Source organism: Sinocyclocheilus grahami, unplaced genomic scaffold (assembly GCF_001515645.1).
Source record: "Sinocyclocheilus grahami isolate Dianchi unplaced genomic scaffold, SAMN03320097.WGS_v1.1 scaffold747.1, whole genome shotgun sequence".
NCBI classification, from domain to species: Eukaryota; Metazoa; Chordata; class Actinopteri; order Cypriniformes; family Cyprinidae; genus Sinocyclocheilus; species Sinocyclocheilus grahami.
In genome coordinates this window covers 648,800-671,804 of record NW_015505926.1, presented here as the reverse complement: position 1 = coordinate 671,804, position 23,005 = coordinate 648,800, and the positions used below count along the sequence as shown (strand labels likewise).

At 35.6% G+C, this 23,005-nt stretch overlaps 3 protein-coding genes and 1 pseudogene across 6 annotated transcripts in view; all 4 read left to right on the top strand.

The window, feature by feature from the left end:
* LOC107560914 (SLIT-ROBO Rho GTPase-activating protein 3-like) overlaps positions 1-5,081 on the top strand; it is a 37,237-nt gene extending 32,156 nt beyond the window's left edge. For all 3 annotated transcript variants that reach the window (XM_016245213.1, XM_016245212.1, XM_016245211.1), the window contains exons 21-24: positions 857-952; positions 1,045-1,224; positions 2,816-2,897; positions 4,111-5,081. In XM_016245213.1, coding sequence (XP_016100699.1) covers positions 857-952; positions 1,045-1,224; positions 2,816-2,897; positions 4,111-4,317 — 565 coding nt within the window. In that variant the 3' untranslated portion in view covers positions 4,318-5,081. The remainder of the gene's footprint in view (positions 1-856; positions 953-1,044; positions 1,225-2,815; positions 2,898-4,110) is intronic.
* Positions 5,082-7,857: 2,776 nt separating this feature from the next.
* LOC107560882 (caveolin-2-like) lies at positions 7,858-9,015 on the top strand (annotated as a pseudogene).
* A 904-nt stretch (positions 9,016-9,919) lies between these two features.
* LOC107560912 (NF-kappa-B essential modulator-like) lies at positions 9,920-16,720 on the top strand. 2 transcript variants are annotated; one of them, XM_016245207.1, is made up of 13 exons: positions 9,920-10,189; positions 11,408-11,595; positions 11,679-11,971; positions 12,058-12,129; positions 12,346-12,525; positions 13,105-13,166; positions 13,337-13,384; positions 14,485-14,587; positions 14,706-14,821; positions 14,905-15,057; positions 15,162-15,252; positions 16,300-16,443; positions 16,577-16,720. In XM_016245207.1, the coding sequence occupies exons 2-13, from the start codon at positions 11,412-11,414 to the stop codon at positions 16,715-16,717; spliced, it is 1,587 nt and encodes a 528-aa protein (XP_016100693.1). In that variant the 5' UTR covers positions 9,920-10,189; positions 11,408-11,411; the 3' UTR covers positions 16,718-16,720. The 2 variants fall into 2 exon arrangements, with proteins under 2 accessions (XP_016100693.1, XP_016100694.1); XM_016245208.1 differs by lacking the exon at positions 13,337-13,384.
* A 2,489-nt stretch (positions 16,721-19,209) lies between these two features.
* On the top strand, positions 19,210-21,314 carry LOC107560913 (translocon-associated protein subunit delta-like). The gene is made up of 6 exons (XM_016245210.1): positions 19,210-19,375; positions 19,609-19,727; positions 19,809-19,883; positions 20,278-20,367; positions 20,669-20,734; positions 20,929-21,314. The coding sequence occupies exons 1-6, from the start codon at positions 19,327-19,329 to the stop codon at positions 21,031-21,033; spliced, it is 504 nt and encodes a 167-aa protein (XP_016100696.1). The 5' UTR covers positions 19,210-19,326; the 3' UTR covers positions 21,034-21,314.
* The last annotated feature ends 1,691 nt before the right edge of the window (positions 21,315-23,005 follow it).

The window sequence follows — 23,005 nt, the reverse complement described above, 5'->3', positions numbered from 1 at the left end:
GAATACTTTTTGTGTGCAAAGAAAACAAAAATAACTACTTTGACACAGAAGAGTAGGAATTGTTAGTCTTCTCTGCGCATTCACAAGAGTGCCAAAAGTCTTTCAAAAAAGACGATTTTTTTTTAAAAAAACCTTACCAACCCCAAACTTTTGAACTGTAGTGTAAGTATAGAAGTACATAGCACATACAAACACTGGGTGAAATAATCTATTACTCTGAATGATTTTTTATCAATATTCTTTCAGTAATGAATCTTGCCACTATAGGCAACTCATTAGGTTTTGCAACAGAGCTAATGAGTATAATTTGCTAACCAAAACAACTGTGATGATAAATTATTGGTGCACTAATTCTGCTTTTATATTACCATGTGAAAACGTAACTGATTAGAAGCACAATAAATAATTTAGTTCTGTCACGAATAGAGGTTTATTCAGAATAGATGCCATATTTAATCTGACACAGACACAAGCAAGACTGTCAGGGACACAAGTACAGTTCATAAAACACAAGAAGAACCACAATTTTTAAATCCATTCTCACATAAATGGTCACATTCAATTCACTGCAACCATTTACGTAAGAATGGATTTATGACTGATTTACACAGAAATTCTACTTGTGCTTTATTTATGAGACCCATTGAACGGACTGTAATTCTGTTCCTCACAGCTCTGTTTTTTGTTTGCATCAAATTAGATATGGTGTCTAAGTCTAGCAAATCATTGCAGAGACATGTGACTAAGGAAAATTATAATAGATAAACATATTGCTTTACTTTTTAAACAATATCTTGGTAGCAATAACCTGACCACTAGCTTTGGTGACCTCATCTTGCTGTCTTCTCATCCTCAGGGCAGAGCGTAAAGAACGAGGGAAGAAGGAGGACAGCAGAGGGGGCAGCACAGGAAACCTATCAGACGAACAGCAGCTGCCTGAACACGGCACTCGGTATATTCAGACCGCTGATAATAATGGACCTTGAATGTTCGTCACAGGCCTAGTGAGATCTTTACTGTACCGTGTTTGCTGTCATTCCCCAGTATGAGAGTGAACAGTGACAGCGCGTCATTGCCTGGCCGGCAGAGGACAGGCAGCGGAGGCAGCAGTATGGGTGGAGGCAACAGTGGGAGTGGAAGCCCCATCCGGAAGATCCTGCAGGTGCCTGAGGGACGACTCCTCTTTCCTCCTCAGACAACTGCAGTTGCACGCCAATTCTCAGGGTAGGAGAACAGAAGGTGTCGTTTTGATGGTACCAGCTGCTGAAGGTCTTGTGTATGAGTGTATATGACCACCATTAAACCTCAATGAGTTTACAGAATTATTCTGGAGATGGCAAAAACAGTGTTTATGCTAAATCAAAAAAAAAATTTTTTAAGCAAATAAATACTTTTATTTAGCAAGGATGCATTATATTGATCAAAAGTGTCGGTAAAATTAAAAGATGTCCGTTTTAAAATAAGTTTCAGTTCGTCAAATAATTCTGAATAGTCCTCGTTTTTTAATCCTGAAATAAAGTACCTGTAAAAATAAAAGTACCTGTTTTCAACATTGGCAATAATGATTCATGTTTCCTGGGCAATAAATCAGCATATTAGAATGATTTCTGAAGGATCATGTGACACTGAAGACTAGTGTAAGTAATTATTCTGAAAATTCAGCTTTGTCATCACACAATTTTAAAATATCTTAAAATAGAAAATAGTTATTTTAAATGATAAAAATGTAACACAATTTCAGTTTTTTACTGTATTTTTAATCAGAAAGTTAAAAAAAAAAGTCTGCATTCCAAAAAATTCCCTTAAAGGGATAGTTCATCCAAAAATGAAAATTATGTCATTAATTACTCATCCTCATGTCGTTCTAAACCCGTAAGACATTCATCTTCAGAACACAAATTAAGATATTTTTGATGAATTCTGAGAGCTCTCTGACCCTTTCATATACAGCAAGGATACTACCATGATCAAGGTTCAGAAACGTAGTAAGGACATCATTAAAATAATCTATGTGACATCTGGGGTTCAACTGTATTTTTACGAAGCTATGAGAATACTTTTTGTGTGCAAAGAAAACAATAATAACGACTTTATTCAACAATTTGCCTCCTCCGCGTCACCCTATAGCACCATGTTAGTGAGTATCCACTGAACGTAAACAACGTATGCAGCACCACACATAAACGTTGTTTTCATTCAGATCAAAGCGTAAACAATGTATCCGCGTGGCGCTGCTTACACAGAACAGCATACGCTGTTTACGTTCAGATACTGAATACTCAGATACTCTCCAAGATGGCTTCGTAATATTACGGTTGAACCCCTGATGTCACATGGATTATTTTAACGATGTCCTTGCTACGTTTCTGGACCTTGATCGTGGTAGTACCCTTGCCGTCCATGGGAGGGTCAGAGATCTCACGGAATTCATCAAAATTATCTTAATTTGTGTTCCGAAGATGAACGAAAGTCTTACGGGTTTAGAACGACATGAGGGTGAGTAATTAATGACAGAATTTTCATTTTGGGGGGGGAACTATCTCTTTAAAGCACAGGATAAAAACTATATCACAAATGTTTCAGCTATCTGCTTTCTTCAGTGTAATAGTTCACCGTTTCTTCATTTCTGTTTCTGAGAAACAGTGAATTGTTACACTAAAGAAGGCAGATAGCTGAAACAAGTAAGTGCAGCCTTGGTGAGCATAAACTTCTTTAAAGAAAATCTTACCGACCACAAACCTTTGAACTGTAGTGTATTGTTACAAGCAGTTGAACATTTTTATTCCCTTATTTGCCTGTCCTTCTTTCTCTTCAGTCATCAGGAGCGCAGACACACTTTAGACAGTCTGAGGCCAGTTGGAGGACCAGCAGACAGACAGACAGTACATATTGACAAGGTCTGATTCTTCTATTGATATTTCCACTGAAGGAATACTATGCTCAAAAATGTAAGTTCTGTATTCATTCACTAAGAATGAGGAGTCTTGAAGAACTCCATGTGCAGTGAAAACATACAAGTAAGCAAGGTCTGTCAAGCTAGAAAAATAACAAAAAGAACCATACAATAACCGTAAAGCCCCAGAAAATAGGCCCTATGACTCATGGTCTATATTCATGTGTTAATTTGCCATATGATAGCTTTATGAGATGAACAGAATTTAAATCATTATTCATTGACAATCTTGCCCTCTTATTGTAGCTTTCAAATTTAATTTGTATATGTAAAATTTAGCTCATCAGTCATCAAACCTGAACTGGCCATGCCATATTTGAATACATACCAGGGTTTTCACACTTATGGAAATTCTGGCTATATTAGGAAATTGCTAAATTGTTTTCCCCAGGCTTGAGAGAGTCATGGAGATGTAATTAAAATCTTAACAGTTATGGTAATTTATATAATGAATCTAAATTGTTCTGTATGAAGGCTTAATAATCTGAATTATCTACTGAACCATATTCAAATCTCTTTTTTGTCTCTTTGGCCATATTTCAGCACTCATAAGTACAATCATTTAAATGAGTCAACTCCTCAACGACTCCTTAAATGAGAGACTGGGACCCACTGGGGGCCTCAACGCAATTCCTCAGGGGCCATAAGATGGCTTAAAAAGATTTAAAATAAGACTAAATATGCATTAAAAGCTAAAAATCTTAAGGGGTATAAATGTGATTTCTAGATCTGGGAAAGTCATGGAAATTAATAAAATATTAAGAAGTCATGGGAATTTCTATGAGTTATGTCTCTAGAATATTTTATTTTATAACTAAAATATTTTATCAGGTAGAAATTGCTATTTGTTAAACTGTAAAAATACCCCATGAACTACTGTAAAATTCAGTTTTTAAAATGTCTGGAATTACTGAATTTAATAATTATTGTTTTATACATTTTTATTTAATTAATATATTTAATGTATTTCCACTTTGTAAACAAAAAACAAGCAGCTTTGTCATTACAGTAGAAGTACCAAAAATATCTTACCTACATGCCTACATAGGAGGAATATTATCTTAGACAATAAATGTAAGTTTCAATCCATGAGCTAGCTCTTGTAAACCCAAACGGATATCCTTATGTAATAATGACCGTTTCTCTCTTTCTCATAGGAGGTCAGTCGGCAGATGAACTCCGTGTTTAAGGAGCTGTTGTCCCGTCAGCCTCCTCTGGAAGCCTCGGGTTCGAACCCTCCTCCGTCCTCTCCTCCTGCATCTGTCCCTTCAGTACCCTCCGCTGCTGCTCGACCTCCGGTGAAGAAGGGAGGCTTTGGCCTGCGCAGCAGAGGTCTTTTCAAACCCCAAGACCAACAGGACTGAGGGAGAGGAAGGGATGATAGACGAGTGAATCTGAGTATGAGTGTTGTGGGGGAACAGCAAACTCATCACAGATATGAATCTATTTTTCCAGACATACAATATATGGTACTCTTTACGCCTTATTGTATTCAAAAGATTTCAGTTGACAGTGACTGAATATGGTTTTGTTTCACATGAGACCAAGTCATTGATCCTATTATTGGTTGTATTTGTGTTTTAGCTTTGACAACAGTTAATCTGGTCCTCATTCAAGAATCTCCCTCTTCCTAACTAATCATTCATCGCAGTGATGTCCAATGTGTCTGACGTTTTTGACTGTAGTGTAGACTGTGTTCATTTGGAAAAACATAAGTATCTGCTGATGAAGTATTTATGGAGTACCAGAAAACAAGTGTTGAGTCCCTCAAAGCACATAGATTCAGATGGACAAGTGAATTGTTGGAATGACGTCCATGACCGACAGAGTCCACATTGTTATTTTAGATATAGACGTGTCACCCTGAATGTAGGAAGAGATTTTTGAAGGCCAACGTTACCCTCAGATGTTTGCCAACCAAGATTCTACTTCATTGTTTAGTTTTTCTTTTTCAATTATTTTTGTTGCATAGCTCAAATAGTTCAAGGTACGACTATGACATGATGAATATTAAAATGCTCCAGTTTTTCTTTTTTAGAAGACTCATTTAGGGTTTTTTGTATCATTTGCTATTTAAATTTTTTTTACATTTAATCGCATTGCTATTTTTACAATTATTTGAATTACAATGGATTATTCTTTAAAAAGCATTCTATCATAAAGGAACCAGCACACATGCATGCAAACACACTGATGCGGATAGTCTCGCGTGGGAACAGGTGGAGCGGCCAAAATAAGCACAGCTCTGTAGCCGCTTTTACCCCTACGGCTCCATTTTCTCTCTGTCACATACAAAAACTGGAAAGACAACTGTGAAGACAAGTGCCACTCAGAGCAGCTCAGGAACTGTCCAACAGAGAAGCCAGAGAACTTACTGGAGAAAAGATCAAACTGTGAAATAGCACATGTAGTCGCAGGAAGAACAATGGCACTCACTTTCTTTTTGCTGCACATTAGTTCCTCTGGTCACTGATCTCCCTCAACGTTCAGCCCGTCACCCATGCATTCCCTTTAGCAGTGTGTGTCTCTGGTAGATCATGTCATCATTGATGTGTGGATTACAATAATATCAAAATAAATTATATAGATTCTAAAATACCATCGGCTTGCCGCGTGCTTCATCATGCATAATAATTACTCTTGAAATGCTAGTTGGGTCGTGTAACCAGTGTTCAATTCCATACAGTGACGGGTTCTTCTCACCACTCAGATGAGCAAGTATCATTACAGTATGATTTATTACCTAACAATAACAACACTGTGTAATACAATGTATAACACAATAACATTTTAAAGTGAATATTTTTGAAGCCCACTGTATGTTTTCTAAAAAACTATAAATTATTGTTTTAAATATGAGATGATATGTGAGGAAACTGGCCACATGTGAGGAGGGTTAGCCTGTCCCGTAACCTGATCAGTGGTGCCCTCTCCATTCCTCTCCCCAAAATAACTCCATACTCAGCCTGCTAATTCTTCACTGGGTACAGACACTTCTACACACTAGACTATGGCAAAGAACACAAGGCAGAAAGAGTGCGGTCACACCTCCACACTGAAAGACAGTCCCCTCCTGTAATAGTTTGATACAGGCCACATATTCATCTGTTAGATGTGGACAACGAGAAAATGTATGAAGATTATCTGTGTCTGTCAGATAGATCAAAACTGTTGCTTTTGCTGAATTTGCTTTATTGACCTGGACAGGATTACAGTTTATTTTTGGACCAGGACTGTTGAATAGGGTAAGTGATAAATAATCATAATTGCTTAAATTATTTTGCATAGCTTTCATGGGTAATTCTTAATTAAATAATATAAACTTATATAATAATAATAAGTCTTTGTTTTTTTCTTCTTCATTGTTTTAATTACAAAATACTTTTAGGTAAATTTTTTTAACAAATTGATCTGAAATGATGGTTACGTTTACATCCATACTGTCCTGATGAGTTCATTTCATCACTTCTCTATAGACATGTAGTATTACAATATGATGTGCTATAATGAGTGAATAATAATAGTAGTAAGCAGGAGTTGCCAGGGTGTGTCTTGTCTGATTTGAGTTTATATTTGTCACATGTGCTTGTAGTCCAGTGGGGCTGGGACCCAATAGGAGGCCTCGGCAGCACACTTCCAAAGCCGGGGATGCAAGATGACTCAAAATAATTGAAAAAGAGACAAAACAAGGTTAAAAATCAGCAAGAGCAGCTAAAATAGCAAGACATACTGAAATCATTTATCTTATTGAAATTTGTTCCCTGCCATATTTACTTAAAAACCAGGTTCTCACATATCTTATTAGAGTTTTGATTTATAGACCTGGAAAGTAAAGGAATTAATAAATTCTTAAGTCATAATTTTTTAAAATAATGAATCTATATCAAGCCCAATCATATCAAATTTTATTGCATGGTTAGATATTGTATTTAATAACAATGTATTTACAAACTAGAAAAGTCATGTAAATTGGTAATAAAAAGTGTAAACCATGAACAATATTCAGTTATTGGGAATATAAAATTTAATTATTTATTTAATTTTATTTATATTGCCACTCTAAGTTTCTGTAAATAAAACTTTTGAAAATGAGCATCTGTCATTATAACAGAAGTATCAGAAATATCTTGTGGGTATCTTGCAAATATCCAGCAGTCAGAAATGTTGAGAACCACTACTGTAGTTTCTCTACTGGAACTAAACCATTTAACAAGCCGGGGATGCAAGATGACTCAAAATAATTGAAAATGAGACAAAACAAGGTTAAAAATCAGCAAGAGCAGCTAAAATAGCAAGACATACTGAAATCATTTATCTTATTGAAATTTGTTCCCTGCCATATTTACTTAAAAACCAGGTTCTCACATATCTTATTAGAGTTTTGATTTATAGACCTGGAAAGTAAAGGAATTAATAAATTCTTAAGTCATTATTTTTTTTAAATAATGAATCTATATCAAGCCAAATCATATCAAATTGTATTGCATGGTTAGATATTGCTATTTAATAACAATGTATTTACAAATTAGAAAAGTCATGTAAATTGGTAATAAAAAGTGTAAACCATGAACAATATTCAGTTATTGGGAATATAAAATTTAATTATTTAATTTGATTTATATTGCCACTCTAAGTTTCTGTAAATAAAACTTTTGAAAATGAGCATCTGTCATTGTAACAGAAGTATCAGAAATATCTTGTGGGTATCTTGCAAATATCCAGCAGTCAGAAATGTTGAGAACCACTACTGTAGTTTCTCTACTGGAACTAAACCATTTAACCCACAGTTATGCTAAAAACCTAACCTATTCAATAAAAAAAAAATACTCTGTAGGCGACTGTTTGGTTCTGCACTGATGCGTATAAGAAATTGCACAAAGAGTAGGATCTGCTTTGCAGTCAGTATGATCCCAGACTAGTATTTGGTGGAGTGTAATATTGACGATGATGATGAAGAAGATGATGATGATGATGTGAAGAAGATCCACCCGTCTCCGCCTCCTCCCCCACAGTTCTCCTCCACATCGTCCCTCACTCAGGGTGAGATCAGGGATCCCTGTGGACTCAACAAACACTTGAAGGTGAGCACAACTGTCTCTTCTTATGGGAGGTTTTAAGTGAAAAAAACATGACCATCAATAAAGTGCCACCAACTTTCTCTTCATTGTGACACTAGACAGAGTTCAGGGACGTTTTGGCAGAGCCCATCTCCACACACAGCTACGACCGCGTGTGGGTGTACAGCAGCATCGGCTTCGAGTCCGCGCGGCTCTGGGGTTACCGCTGCCTCACAGCGCTGTGTGCGCTTCCGCTCTCATGTCTCTGTGGGGGTCTCTTTGCCCTACTGGCCTGTATGTACATCTGGTACGCTCATTTTGGTGATTATTTATGAAATCTGTTACATCAATGCAATAAAACGTTTTAATGAAAAGTACTGTCTCTTGCCATAGGTGTGTGATGCCCTGTATTCAGGTGTTTCATATCTGCCTGCCCTGTGTGAGGTCATTGTGGATGAGTGTGGTTAACATCTTCATCGCTCCATTCTGCACATCTGTGGCTCGCTGTGGCAGTGGTATATATATGTGGTGTTCTCCAAAGAGTGACGAAACACAAGGAGGAATCGGAAGAAGCTTGTCAAACTGCTTTTCTCTCAATTACAAACCATGAATCAATGGAATACTTGAATGGATTTTTTTGCTATTTAAAGCTGTGTTGAAATAACCATGAGACATTCAAAGAAGAGGATTACATGTTATTAAATAGATTTTTACATGTTATTAAATAGATATTTAATAATTTGTTACAAATTCTGCATGGGTTTGTCATATGTACGAAGCTACAATAGGCCTATATAGTCTAGTCTTTTTTCATACAATTTGTTAATATTTATTTCTCTCTCTCTCTCTCTGATATTCTATATAATGAACAACTGCCATGTATGTCTGTTTTGAAGGTTGCCATGTCATACATGTAGGCTATTTTATTAAAACAACCACTTAGCCTGCATCTTGAACATACAAGCTCTCTCATTTACTCCAGTCTTCAGTGTCACATGATACTTCAGAAATCACTCTAATATGCTGATTTGGTGCTCAATAAAGATTTCTTAAATATTATTAGTTGTGCTGCTTAATATTTTTGTGGATTCTGTGACATTTTCTTTTCAGGATTCTTTAATAGAAAGTTGTTGTTTTTATGTAAAAGTCTTTGCTGACACTTTTGGTTAATTTAATGCATCCTTGCTGAATAAAAGTATTTATTAAAAAAAAATTAACAAATAAACCTTTATGTCCCCACTGGATGCTACAAATCCTCGTTTGTAATGGGTTTTAATGTTTATGTCTCATCGCTCCGGCCGGACAGGGCATCACAGTATGAGAGGGGCGTAACATTTCCATCACACGCTTGAGGTATTCAGCCAATCACAACACACTGGATAGCTGGCCAATCACAGCACACCTCGCTTTTCAGACCGATGAGGCGGGGCATAGAGGAGAAACAATAATGTACAGTATGTGGAAAATAATGTTTTTTTTTTTTACTTAAACACATTTCATTACACCAAATAATGTTCTTTTTAGCAGCCTCATACAACCCCTTTAATCAGATGTCCTTGTTATATCAGGAATACAAATAAACAGCCCCATTTAGTGGATCTCTAAAGCAACCTAATAATCTAATCTAGAAGTCTAATAATAATAATATTAGTGTTAAAAATAATAATATTGATAATAATCGTAATGCTTTTAGGCCCCTTATTTCGTCATTGTTATGGTCTATAGTAGTTATTATTGTGTCAAAACAGAAATAATCTGCAGTAGTATTGGTTGTAAAAAGGAAAAAATATTGGTTGGATCCAATAATGTCAAAAATGACTTGAGGACATTAAAAGTTGTGTATCAGTAATAACAAAACACCGAAGTTCCTCGTGACTTTTTACTCTAATTTGTCTTCCCATAATCCCCCACCCGGAAACAGCGCAGAGTGTGATGAAGCGCGGAAGTGTCGAGGGGGAATTCCTCGATAGTCTGTACCTGTCCGAGCTTTTCTGGACATTTTTATTTAATTCACTTTATCAAACTCGATTCTGACTTTCCAGCTCGGCGAGGCTGAAGATGTTTGCCGACTTTAGCGTCTATGGTTGACTAAACCGGGCCGTGTTTCCTTGGCGGAAGACCGACAAGCGGTGGATCTGTGTTAGCGCGGATAGTTAAACACTGTGAACGGCTTAAAAAGGTAGCAATTACCTTCCTATTACATCCTCATATATATTTATAACATAATGTATGTATGTCTAAGGAATTTGACTCGTGTTAGTGTGTGGTTTTGAATGTTTTAGGGTTTTAAATGCGCTGATGCTAGTGTCGTTAGCTCAGTAACGTTACGTCTGACAGAAACCTGTAAACAAAACATTGAGTCTTGTTTTTCAGAAGATGTGAGAAGTTGTTTAAAATAAACGTGTCGATAAGAATTAAATGTCAGCAGAATATTATATTTAACCGTGTTTTTGAAGTGTGTGTTTGTCTTTGGAATCAACACCGCGCTGAGAAACCGTAAACAATTTTTTTGTAGGTAAAAGGATCATAAAACGGAATGAAACACTATATTTTGTGATTGGAGAGATTATTTCATTTGAGCTGTAACGTTATTAATGGCAGAAATGTCAGTGAATCGCTCCATTTAGCCCTTGTTGTAAAGTGAAACTGTAATTAAACCCTCAATTCATCCATTTTAAACTTCATGTGAGATTTTAAAATAACATAACTAATAATAAAATATAATCCAGCACTGAACAATTAATTAATTAATAATGTTGTTTAAAAAAAGAAAAGAAATAAGTTCATAATCGTTATTGGTAATGCTGTACAATTTGTTAACATTAGTTAACTAGGCTACATTAGTTAACTAACTGAAAAATATTTAATACTTTAGAATTTACTCATCTTAATGTTAAATGCAGCATTTACTAAAAAATATTAAAGTCAAAAGTTGAGTATGTTAATATTATTTAAAATGAACTTTATTGATTGCATAATTACTCATAATAACTCATTGATTGCATTTTATAGAACAAAACAGAAATGAAAATAAATGCAGTTTTTGATTGCAGAAAAACTGCATTAATGTAATGGCACAAATGCAAATTCCAATAATAATAATAATATATTATGTGTATTTTCAACTTTTACTAATACGTTATTAAAATCAAAGTTGTATCTGTTAATATCATTTAATGGGCGTGAGCTAACATGAACTAACAACGAATAGTTGTATTTTTTTTTTAACTAACAAAGATGAATAAATACTGTAAATGCACTTAATAAAGACTCATAGTTTGCTGCAGCAATCGTTATAAACTTATTCAATATGCTTATCCAACAATCACAAACAACTGTAAAATTCATTGAGTTTGCCAGCTCCAGATGTTAATTATTGGCTGGTCTTCTCTCTCAGGATCATGGTCCAGCCGCAGCCGTCAGGTGGTTGTACTCTGCAGTGGGAGCTGACTGGAGAGGAGACTGTGGGTGCCAGGGGTCAAGGGTCACTGATGGCCAGTTCACAGGGGTCTATGGGGGTCCCTCCTGAATTAGCGGGAAATGAAGTGGTCCATAGACTCGTAACAGATAATCATCAGCTACGAGGTGAGACTTGAGAGATTGTCTATGCCAGATTCATTGCCCATTGATAACATTAAACTGCATAAACAACTCTAAACATTCCACAGAGGCTCTGAAGCGAAGCAATGATGCCCTCAAAGAAAGATGTGATGAGATGGAGGGGTGGCAGAGGAGGTCGAGAGAGGAGCGCGAGTTCCTGAGCTGTAGATTTCGTGAGGCCAGAGCTTTAGTGCAGCGACTGGCACAGGAAAACCAGAGCCTGTTGGGACAGCTCAACCACAGCATCAGTCAAACAGGGAGTCCAAGTGTTGGCATCTCTAAAGAGACTGGAAATCAAGGCCAGGACCAAGAGCTGAAGTGCACTAATGTAGAGAAGAATGTCCTCATGGACTCGCCAGAAGTAGGTTCTTTTGTAAAGCATTTGGAACTTGCATGAAGTTGTCAGTTCATTGAATTAAAACTTCCCTTTATTGTTTCATTACGCAGGTATTAAATGAAGCTGTACTGACAGACCGAGCTGAAGGAGACGCTGACAGACACACAATGCCTCAAAGTTTGGTAATTTACCATAAATGTCAATATGTGAAATGTCTGTACAATAGAGCTTTATCAGCAATGAGTGCTAATCTGCTTTGACTACTTTTGGGTGTGGTGTGGTGTGTTTTATCCTCCTGGTTCACTGTGTTAAAGTACAATCCAAACATGGCTGAAGATCAAGTTGTTTCTTTTTTTAAGTATTTGTGCCTTCATCTTTACAAATCTTTTTCACTTCAGCCTGTTGAGGGCTCTAATGAATTTCTGAAACTGCTGAAAAGCCACAAAGAGAAGCTAGAGGAAGGGATGAGGGCACTGAGGAGGAGGAATGAGGAGCTGGAGAAGGAGAAGACAGAGAATGAGAAAGAGAGAGAAAATCTCCTCACCACTGTAGAGAAGTTACGCTCCAAACTCAATCAGGTAGAGCGTTTATGTTCCATTTGTTTATTGATATAATTAGACATATATTATATGGGTAGTTCACAAATAAAATGTCCAACACCTTTTCACTTTGATCACTTTTTTTTTAGAAAAGGTTTTTTTTTTTTTTTGAAAATTCTGCAATGTAATAGACTTCCACGTAGTTGCTTAATTAATACAAGGTCATAATAACGGCATTTTTTTAAATTATACAAATTATTATTAAGATAAATTCTAAATGATATACATTACTGTTTGGGGTCAGTAAGAGTTATTTAATGTTTTGAAAGATGTCTTATGTTTACCAAGGCTGTATTTATTTAATCAAATATACAGTAAAAACAGTAATATTATTACAATTTAAAATAACCATTGATTAAGTATTCAGTGTCACATGACTATTCAGAAATAATTTTATTACTCTGATTTGGTGTTCAAGAAATATTACTTAATATTATCAATAGTTGTGCTCTTTAATATTTTGAGACATTTGTTTCGGGATTCTTTAAATAGAGATGTCAAAACGGTATTTATATATCTATCTAACTTCTGATCATTGATTAATCCTCTCTTTATTAGAATGGTGGTGTTACTGAAGAGTCAGTCCAGCAGGCATGCGCGCTCACCGTTCCTGCAGAAAGGTACTCTCAGATGTTCAGTTTACACTGCTCTCCCTCCCTGCAGGCTGTAAACTCTGCACGCTTGGACTGGATTGTAATAAATCTCAAAGTGCTTTGCTTCCTTTCTTTTAATGTGAATGGTTTGGAATCTCTCTTTTCTGTCTTCTGTTTTGATTCATGTGTCTGCTTAGCTCTCACTTGGCTAAACTAACTGAGCAGCTTCAGGCTACACAAGGCAGGTGAGGGGAACTATATCTCACTGTGTGTGTGTGTGCTCGTGTGTCCCTCCCCTCATTGGTGTTGAAAGAACACGGTGTCTGTGACTGGAATGAGACAGATGCACTAGCATTCAAATGTTTTGACATTTCTCATTTAGACTACGGTTCAGAAGTTTAAATAAAGAAATGAATGCTTTTATTCCGCAAGGACCCATTCAATTGTTTAAAAGTGGCAGTAAAGACATTTATAATATTACAGAAGATTGTATGGACTTTCTATAAATTAACTTAAACATTTAAGAGAAATGTTTTGAACTTTTTCCCCCCACAAACATATTAAGCAGCACAACTGTTTCTTGTGCACCAAATTATGAATCATGTAACACTTAAGACTGGAGTGATGGCTGCTGAAAATTCAGGTTTGCCATCACAGAAATATATTTTAAAATATATTCAAATAGAAAATAGTTATTTTAAATGGTAATATTTCACAATAGTGCAGTTTTTGATCAAATAAATGCAGCCATGTTGAGCATAAGACACACCTTTAAACACATTAAAACTTTTTACTGAACCAAAACTTTTGAACAATAGTTTGTATTTGTATTATTTTATTTAGTAAAATTTTGCCAGGAAAAGTTTTAGAATTTTTATCACGTTAATCTTTAAAATTGTTTCTGCCATGAAAAAAGCCTTTGATGCTGACATGGCATTAAATAAATATATACTACTACTTTATTATTTTATTAATAGATTTTAGAAATAAAAATGTAAAATAAAAGTATTTATTGGCATTTTTTTTATTGGAGATAGACCGAATAGTGAATGCAGTAAATGCAGCAAACAAGTTCCTAGCATACACAAAAATCTCATTGTTGGCCAGAATTTGCATCTAGGCAAGTATATTAAAGAAGCTAAAATACAAGGTAGTTTTGATTTAACATTTTGGTCATTACATATTCCCCACACTTCAGTTTTTGTGGCTCTTTTTTTTCTTTTTAATTAGATGATTTGATAAAATGTAGAAACCGTACTGATAATAAGGAATGAATTGGTGCATTTGGTGGTGAACTGCAGTAAGATGGACTGTTAATCCTGGTTGTGTCTTTGCTGTGATGTAGGTACAGGGAGCTCCAGGAGAAGCTGGACTGTCTTCAGAAGAGCTCTGTTCAGAGAGACAGAAATGAGGCTCTACTCAAACAGAAGGAGAAGGACTTTGTTCAGGTACATAAACGCAGACACAACCTGTGATTCAGTATGCAAAAGCCATTTCTTCCTATGCTGAGCTGTGGCAGCATTTGCAGTAGTTTGGGATGGGTGATCATCATCTTTGTGTTTGTAGCTGACAAAGGATAGTGAAGCTCTGAGAGCTCAGGTCACGTCCCTTCTCGGTGAGTTGAATGAACGACAAAATTGGCTGGAGAAAAGTGAAGCAGAGAGACGAATTTTAGAGGATAAGTGAGTGCATCTCTTCGTCCTTGTGCATGTGTTTGTGTATGAGATTCAGCAGCTGTGTGTACAAGACCTGTTTGATCTCCCAGGTTGGGCAAGAAGACCGAACGCCTGCAGACTTTAGAGAGAGACATGGAGCAGCAGAAGAAGCAGCACAGTGTGACAGTGGACAATCTTTTACTGCAGACACAGAACCTAGAAACTGCACTGAAGAACGAGAGGCTCGTCATAGTGGAGGAGAGGTGGGTTTAGTTGGATGGAGAACCCTGTAACAAACGCAGCTTCCTTTTTTCTTTGTTATGGTTGTAACAGTAACCCACAATTCCTGTTGCTCTTCCTCATCTAGGAGGAAGCTGGCCCAGCTCCAACATGCGTACACATGTTTGTTTCAGGATTATGACAAAAAACTCAAAAGTGAAAAGCAAGCCAATCACAGGGTAGGTAGCTGCTGTTTGTGATTTGTGTGGTGTTTGGTTAAGACACAATTTTCAACATTGCTATCATAGTTTTTATTTGAAAAATAAATATATATATATCATAGTTTTTATTTAATTTTTAAAAAATATATTTAGCTTTTTATATTTCAGTTTTAGTTTGATTGATTACAGTACTTGAACTTATTTAATTTCAGTTAGATGACAGGGCAACATATTGAATTTTTCATGTAAGTTTTATTTATTTCAGATTTTTCAGTTATCGAAAGCGATTTGTAATAGTTTTAGTTTTAGGTAACACAAACGCTGATATTGTGCAACCAACATACAAAAAAAAAAATATATATATAGTACATTTATATCAATAAAACCCATGCGAACCCTCGTGATTGTGTGTGAAAGTCAATAAGCCTAAATAAACATTTATTAATAATTCATGATATTTCTAATAAATACTTCAAGTATCTCCTTGAAAAATGTTTTATTTTTTTATATTTCAGTTTTAGTTTGATTGATTACAGTACTTGAACTTATTTAATTTCAGTTAGATGACAGGGCAACATATTGAATTTTTCATGTAAGTTTTATTTATTTCAGATTTTTCAGTTATCGAAAGCGATTTGTAATAGTTTTAGTTTTAGGTAACACAAACGCTGATATTGTGCAACCAACATACAAAAAAAAAAAATATATATATAGTACATTTATATCAATAAAACCCATGCGAACCCTCGTGATTGTGTGTGAAAGTCAATAAGCCTAAATAAACATTTATTAATAATTCATGATATTTCTAATAAATACTTCAAGTATCTCCTTGAAAAATGTTTTATTTATAAAATATTTTGAACTAGATTTATAAACTACATTTTAAAATATTTTTTCTGTTCTTTATAGTGGACATGCTTATTAGTCATTGACCAAAGTCTTAATTTAAATGCTACAAAACTGGAAAACTGTGACTGTTTGATGTTTTTTGAAAATAGGTCAGTGCATGGTTCACTATAAATTTGTTAACAGAAAGCATACATGTGGTAATTTCCATTACAGTGTGGCGAGGCAGATACTCTAGTTAACAGGTTAGCAGAGGCTGAGAAAGCTCTGGCTCTGAAACAGGATCTCATTGATAAACTCAAGGAGGAAACGGAGCAGCTGAGAGCTGCATTAGAGACTATACCAGTGCTGAACGCTCAGGTGAATATAACACCTGCACACTAATCTTACAGTGCTCTGCTCACTTAGTATGTCTTAGCCTGTTATAAATGCATGTTCAGCATGCATGTTGCATATAATAACACAAACACAACTGCACATTTTATTTTTGCAGGCAGAGATCTATAAGATGGACTTCCTGGCTGAGAGGGAAGCCAGAGAGAAACTCAATCAAAAGAAGGAAGAGTTGCAGGAGGAGCTGAGTAAGGCACTAGTTGAGATAGACAGACTCAAGCAAGAAGGAACCTCAAGGTAGGAAAAGAGAACAAGACCCATCTAAGGATTTTGAAAATTTAATCCTGATGCAAATTGACTTGAAGTAGACAGGTAGCCGATGTTTAGCAGATGTTTTTATCATGTGGCTATAGAGCAGCCACCATGTTTCTGTACACTTAGTGTGTGTATCTCTTTACAAAAAAAGCTTGTCTGTACTGCCTTTCTGTGACAGCGTAGTGTAATGTGCTGCACGTGTGAATGTTTGCGTCTGCTTTACGTCTGCACACATCTGACAGTGACAATGTTTCCTGTATACCTGTGGTATTTGTTTCTCTGGATGTACGCACTCTTGAGGATTCATGCCCGCCTGTGTTAATAGTGTATTATCAGCCAAAGTGAATATGAAAAAAACACAAGAACTTTGTACAGACTATTGTTATGGAGAGATTTAAAGAAATAAAAGTATGAATATATAAACTTTTTCTTTTGTCAAGCACATACTGTGTGTGCAGCAGAATAATTTTGTGTACTTACAAATCACTTACATTTATGAAAAACTTCAAAAGAGTTGCTGAATAAGGCATTAGTCAAGATTTTACAAAAATAATAATTATTTTATTATAACCAATAGATTTGAGTTTTTAATTTTATTTTTATTGGTTTTGGTCCATTTTGGATATTTTAACTGTCCACAAGATAATCTTTAAAAATAACTTAAAAACTATGAACTGTAATCTTTTGCAAATCTCAAAATAGTCATTTCATCCATTTCTTATTTTGACCAAAGATTTTTATATTATAATATTAATATTAGCACTGTAAATTAAAAATTTCAGTTGAATTATGATATGCTGATTAACTGATGAAATTAAATCCTATTTAATCGCATATATATACTAATGTTTGCAAATAAAATTATATCGTTGCAATAGTTAAAAATAGCAAACCAAGTGAAATTTGTTTTTGTTAATTTGCACAAGCAAACATTTCACAAGTTTTAATTAAAATTGAGTTTTATATATTGATATATATATATTAATTTTAAAAATATTAAATATTTATTACATTGCAATAATACAACAATGCATAATACATTTAATAAAAAGTCCCCTTGACCAGTTGGTTAAAAGTATTAATAATGGGATGTGGAAAATCATGCAGATGTGGCAATCATTAGCAATTAGTAAATGCATCTTAAAATTTCTTTTTCTATTTTTAATCTCTTTTATTAGTAGATTACAGCTACTTTTGGAATGTCTTCCCAACTTTTCAAATAGTTTCTACACCAGTGGTTCTCATGCTTTTTTTTTTTACGTCAAGGCCCCTCATTTGCCAACACTTTTTATTTGGTTAAACAGGAAAAAATATATTAATAGTAAAAACTATTTGTATGTGTTTTTTTAGCATTTTATTTAAGTGCAATTATTTAGATGTATTAATAATAATATTAACATCAATTACAATTATATTAAAGGGGTCTTTTTTAAAGATCATTAGTTTGTGTATTTGGTGTAACAGAATATGTTGACATGCTTTAATGTTCAAAAAACACATCATTTTTCAAATACTGTACATTATTGTAGGTCCTCTATGCCCCGCCTCTCTCAAACACTTTGTTTTCTACAAAGTCCCTCCTTCTGACAAGCGCAGTCTGCTCTGATTGGCCAGCTGACCCAGTGCATTGATTGGCACAAACACTGCAAGCACTCGTCGGAAATGTAACGTCCCTTACCATAATCGCGAGCTTCATCTTTCAAAATAAATGTAAAGACAGAGCCTGAAAGGGGAACAGAGTCGCGTGACAGACACAGTGATGAAGCTGGTATGTGTTTGCAGTACACAAGCCACGGTTAAGACAGCTGACTCCACTGTGATGTGACCCTGTCTCTCTCTCTCTCTCACTCTCTCACACACACACACACACACACACACACGATGCGCTAAACTCCGCATTTGAACAGTCAATAGCAAATACTTAAACTAATAACAAAACAGTAGCCGATTCAGAAGCGCCAGATTGTCATAGCAAAGTCAGAATTACTTCCTCTCCTAGGTTCACGAAACAGTCGTCCATAAAATGCATTGCTGTTCTGTTGTAAGTAATCTTAATGATTCCTAAATGCATCTACTTTCGGAAGGCCAAATAAAGTGCTTTTGCACTGAAACACACAGCGTCTCTGCACTGCAGTTACTGAAACCACGCCTTTCTTTGCGTGCATATTTGGGCCGCATTATGCTAATACTTCCACATAGTGAAGTAGATATGTGGGGGTGTGTTAGAACGAGCCGTTTTCAGGGGGCGTGGCAGAGTCTTAACTTTGATAAAGAATATCTCTTTGGTTTTGAGACTTTAGTCTTTGCAACTTCAGGGATCTTATCTATGCACAATCAGCTTATAACACTCCAAAGAGAAAGGAAAACTTGAAATCGCATCATATGACCCTTTTAAATAATCACTTCACATCTCTTGGAAGCCTGCTGCGGCCCCTGGTTGTGAGCCTTTGCTCTGCAGTACCGGCGGCTTTCGCCAGAGGCGCACTCGCTAGCAGACGAGCCACTCTTCCGTTGAGGTGACGTGTCTGTAGCACCGCTGCTCTTTTTCCTCAGGGTTGAGTGAGTAGAGGTGGATTCAGCTGCCTAGCGATCAACATGAGCGTTATAACAGCGATTTTGGCTCTTTGTCTGAGCCTTTGTGCAGGTAATTTTCTATTAACGTTCGATATACAACATCATTCATTCGCGGCTTTCAGTCTCCTCGCTTATCGTCAGACAGGCTAACATCGAGTTGTCTCAAGCTACATTGAATTGATTCCGTTTTTATCACAGCTATCTGTTAGAAACATTTATGGTTTAATTAAGTCAGTGACCAAACTTGACATGTGACCTGTTATTCGTAAGGACAGTAGTGTGACCGGTGTTTTCTCTCCTCAGCTGAGACTTGCACAGACCCAGCCATTTCTCCGTCTTCATACACGACGACAGACGCGCTCATCTCCTCCGAGACCGTCTTCATCGTTGAGTTGAGTCTGGCGTGCGCAAACGGAGCTCAGGTGAGTGGACTAAAAGGTACATGTATACACGCTTTATTGGTACAGAAGTGTGGACTGACCGGACTTGTGTTTTGTGTTCAGAGTGTTGCTCTTTATGCAGACGTCAATGGCAAGCAGTTTCCTGTGACCAGAGGCCAAGATGTTGGCAAATACCAGGCAAGGTTACAGAGGATTTAAAGGGATAGTTACCCAAAAAAGAAAATGTAGCCATCATTTGTTCCACTTGTTTCAAACCTGTATGAGCTTCTTTGGTCTCCTGAACACAACATAATAAAGTTTGAAGAATGTTGGTAACCAAACAGTTGATGGTAGCTGTTGACTTCCATAGTATTTTTTTCCATAACGGTCACCATCAACTGTATGGGTATCGACATTCTGCAAAATAACTTTAGAAATTCATACAGATTTGGAACAACTTGAGGGTGAGTTAAATGATGACAGTATTTTCATTTTTATGTGAACTATCCCTTTGTGGTGTTCTAACAAAGCCATACATGTAAGATTCTTCAACATATGTGACAAACTGTTCTATTGATTTATTTTTGTCCAGGTCTCATGGAGTGTTCCTCATAAGCAGGCCAGCTCAGGCACATATCAGGTCAAATTCTTCGACGAGGAGTCTTACAGTACTCTAAGAAAGGTTGGTCAATTTAAGGAAATCATTTGCTCACCCACATGTCATTCCAAACCTACATGACCTACTTGCTTCTGTGAAGCATAAAAGAAGATATTATGAAGAATGCCTTAACTTAATAAGCACCAATACAGTTTGGTTATCAGTATTCTTAAAAATATAGTTTTTTGGGTTCTGCACAAGAAAGAAATTAGTACATGTCTGGGTGAGTAAATAATGAGTTTTTATTTTTGGGTGCAATATCCATTTAACATAATTGATGGGACTGTATATTCAACGGTGCTGATAAAAATGTTAATGCTTTCAGGCTCAGAGAAACAATGAAGATGTTGATGTTATCAAGCCTTTGTTCTCTGTCAGTGTGGATCACAGGGTAAATATGCATACTAATCTTCATTGTCAACAATCGCCTTATCTGTGTAATATTTAGGGCTAAGAAAAACCTGTAAACCTATATTAACAAATATACCTCCACATTGGAATGTGTTGCTACTACTTGTTTACTTTCTATGCTTTTGTGTGATTTGTCTCTGTATGTTTATTAATCAGTGTATTTATGAATTGCAGGGTGCATGGAATGGTCCCTGGGTGTCCACGGAGGTCTTGGCTGCTCTGATTGGCATTATGGTCTACTACCTGGCCTACAGCACCAAAAGTGCAATCCAGGCTTGAGATGAGAAGAAAAGTCAATTTTCCACCACACTGTTCAAACTGGTCTTGAGGCATTCCCCATTCCCTAACATTAATTATAATAGCCAAAGTTGGTGTTATGTTCTTTTTTTTTTTTTTAAACAAAGAAATACAAATTTTCATTTGTGCTATTAATATTAAACCTCAGAAAGACAAAGACTGAGGTGATTTATCTGTGACTTATCATCATAGTCCAGTTCTCTATTGTGAAGTGTCCCAAATATCGATGAAATTAATTGACTATGGGAATAAACAATTTTCTCAAAGTTTTCCTGACTCATTTTTTATAAAGAGGTTGTATAATTAACCACCCTACCCCATTAACATTGACATCACATATTTACACACACGTGTGTGTATATATATATATTGATGTCAAATGATTAATTGCGATTAATCACATTCAAACTAAAAGTTTTTGTTCATATATCTGTGTACCGTGTATATTTATGTATATATAAATACAAACATGCATGCATATATGTAATATTTATATTTTAAATATATTTATATATAATATAAATATGTACATGTAAATATTTTCAAAATATATGCTGTATGTGTGTGCTTTTATATATACATAAATATACACAGTACACAAACATGTAAACAAACTTATTTTGGATGCTAATCGTTTGACAGCACTAATATATATATATATGTGTGTGTGTGTGTGTATACACATACATTTTATATTATGTATAATGTTCGTAAAAACATTCATCCTTAAAATCATTATTTGCAGTAATATATAAATATATATACAGTGCCGCTTGAAAGTTTGTGAGCCCTTTAGAATTTTCTATATTTCTGCATAAATATGACTCAAAACATAATCAGATTTTCACACGTCCTGAAAATAGACAAAGATATTTTCTTTTTCATTTATTTCAGAAAATGTATCCACTATCCAGTGTTACATATCTGTGCGGTGCAAAAGTATGTGAATCTCTAGGATCAGCAGTTAATTTGAAGGTGAAATTAAGAGTCCATCTGTTCAGAGGTGTTTTCATTCAGTGAAATGACTATCAGGTGTCATTGCCTGCCATGTTTTATTTAAAGAACAAGTATCTATCAATGTTTGGTCATGTTTGTGGAAGTGAATCATGGCAGGAACGAAGGAGATCTCTGAGGACCTCAGAAAAAGAGTTGATGTTGCTCATCAGGTTGGAAAAGGTTTCAATGCCATCTCTAAAGAGTTTGGACTCCACAAACATTCAGACAGATGTACAAATGGAGGAATTTCAAGACCATTGTTACCCTCCCCAATTTCATTTCTAGGTTGTTTGGAACATGTATACAAATTAATCTGTATGATGCCGTTTTTTTTTTTGTACAGGACAATGTTGATTCCAAAAGTACGATTACACCACTTTTAATTTTAATTGGAAAATATCACATTCATGTGAAAAAATGGTCTAAAGCTAAGCCAAACTTTGAACATTTTATAAAAGAGATTAAACAACATGGTACTACATTAGACAAAATTAAGAAAAAAAAAGCAAGAAAGATCCATGAAGCTTTTTGTTATTATAAATTGTTGTAATTTTACCCCTGGTATGAATTGTTTCACTTTACATATTCTTATGAATGTTTATTTGTTTTTGTACTTGTTGCATATGCTTGTACAAATCTTTGTATAATTTTTGCATAATAATAATAAAAAAAAGTATCTGGGATTGTCAGTATATTTGCATGAATATTTCTGATGCACCTTTATGTCAGTACCACAATAGGCGGAGCTCACGATAGCAGCCTGTGGGATGCTTATATTTGAGGGGGTTTAAGCGTGACCAGTCAAATGCAAAACATCCTAGACGTAGTTAAATTTGGTGCGAGATTAATTTTCCTACACTTTCTCTGGTGGTTTGAGTGTATTCTGGCTGTACTCTGTCTGTCAGCGATGAATTCTCTAACTAGTGTCATACGGTGACTCTCACCTCCCCTCTGCAGG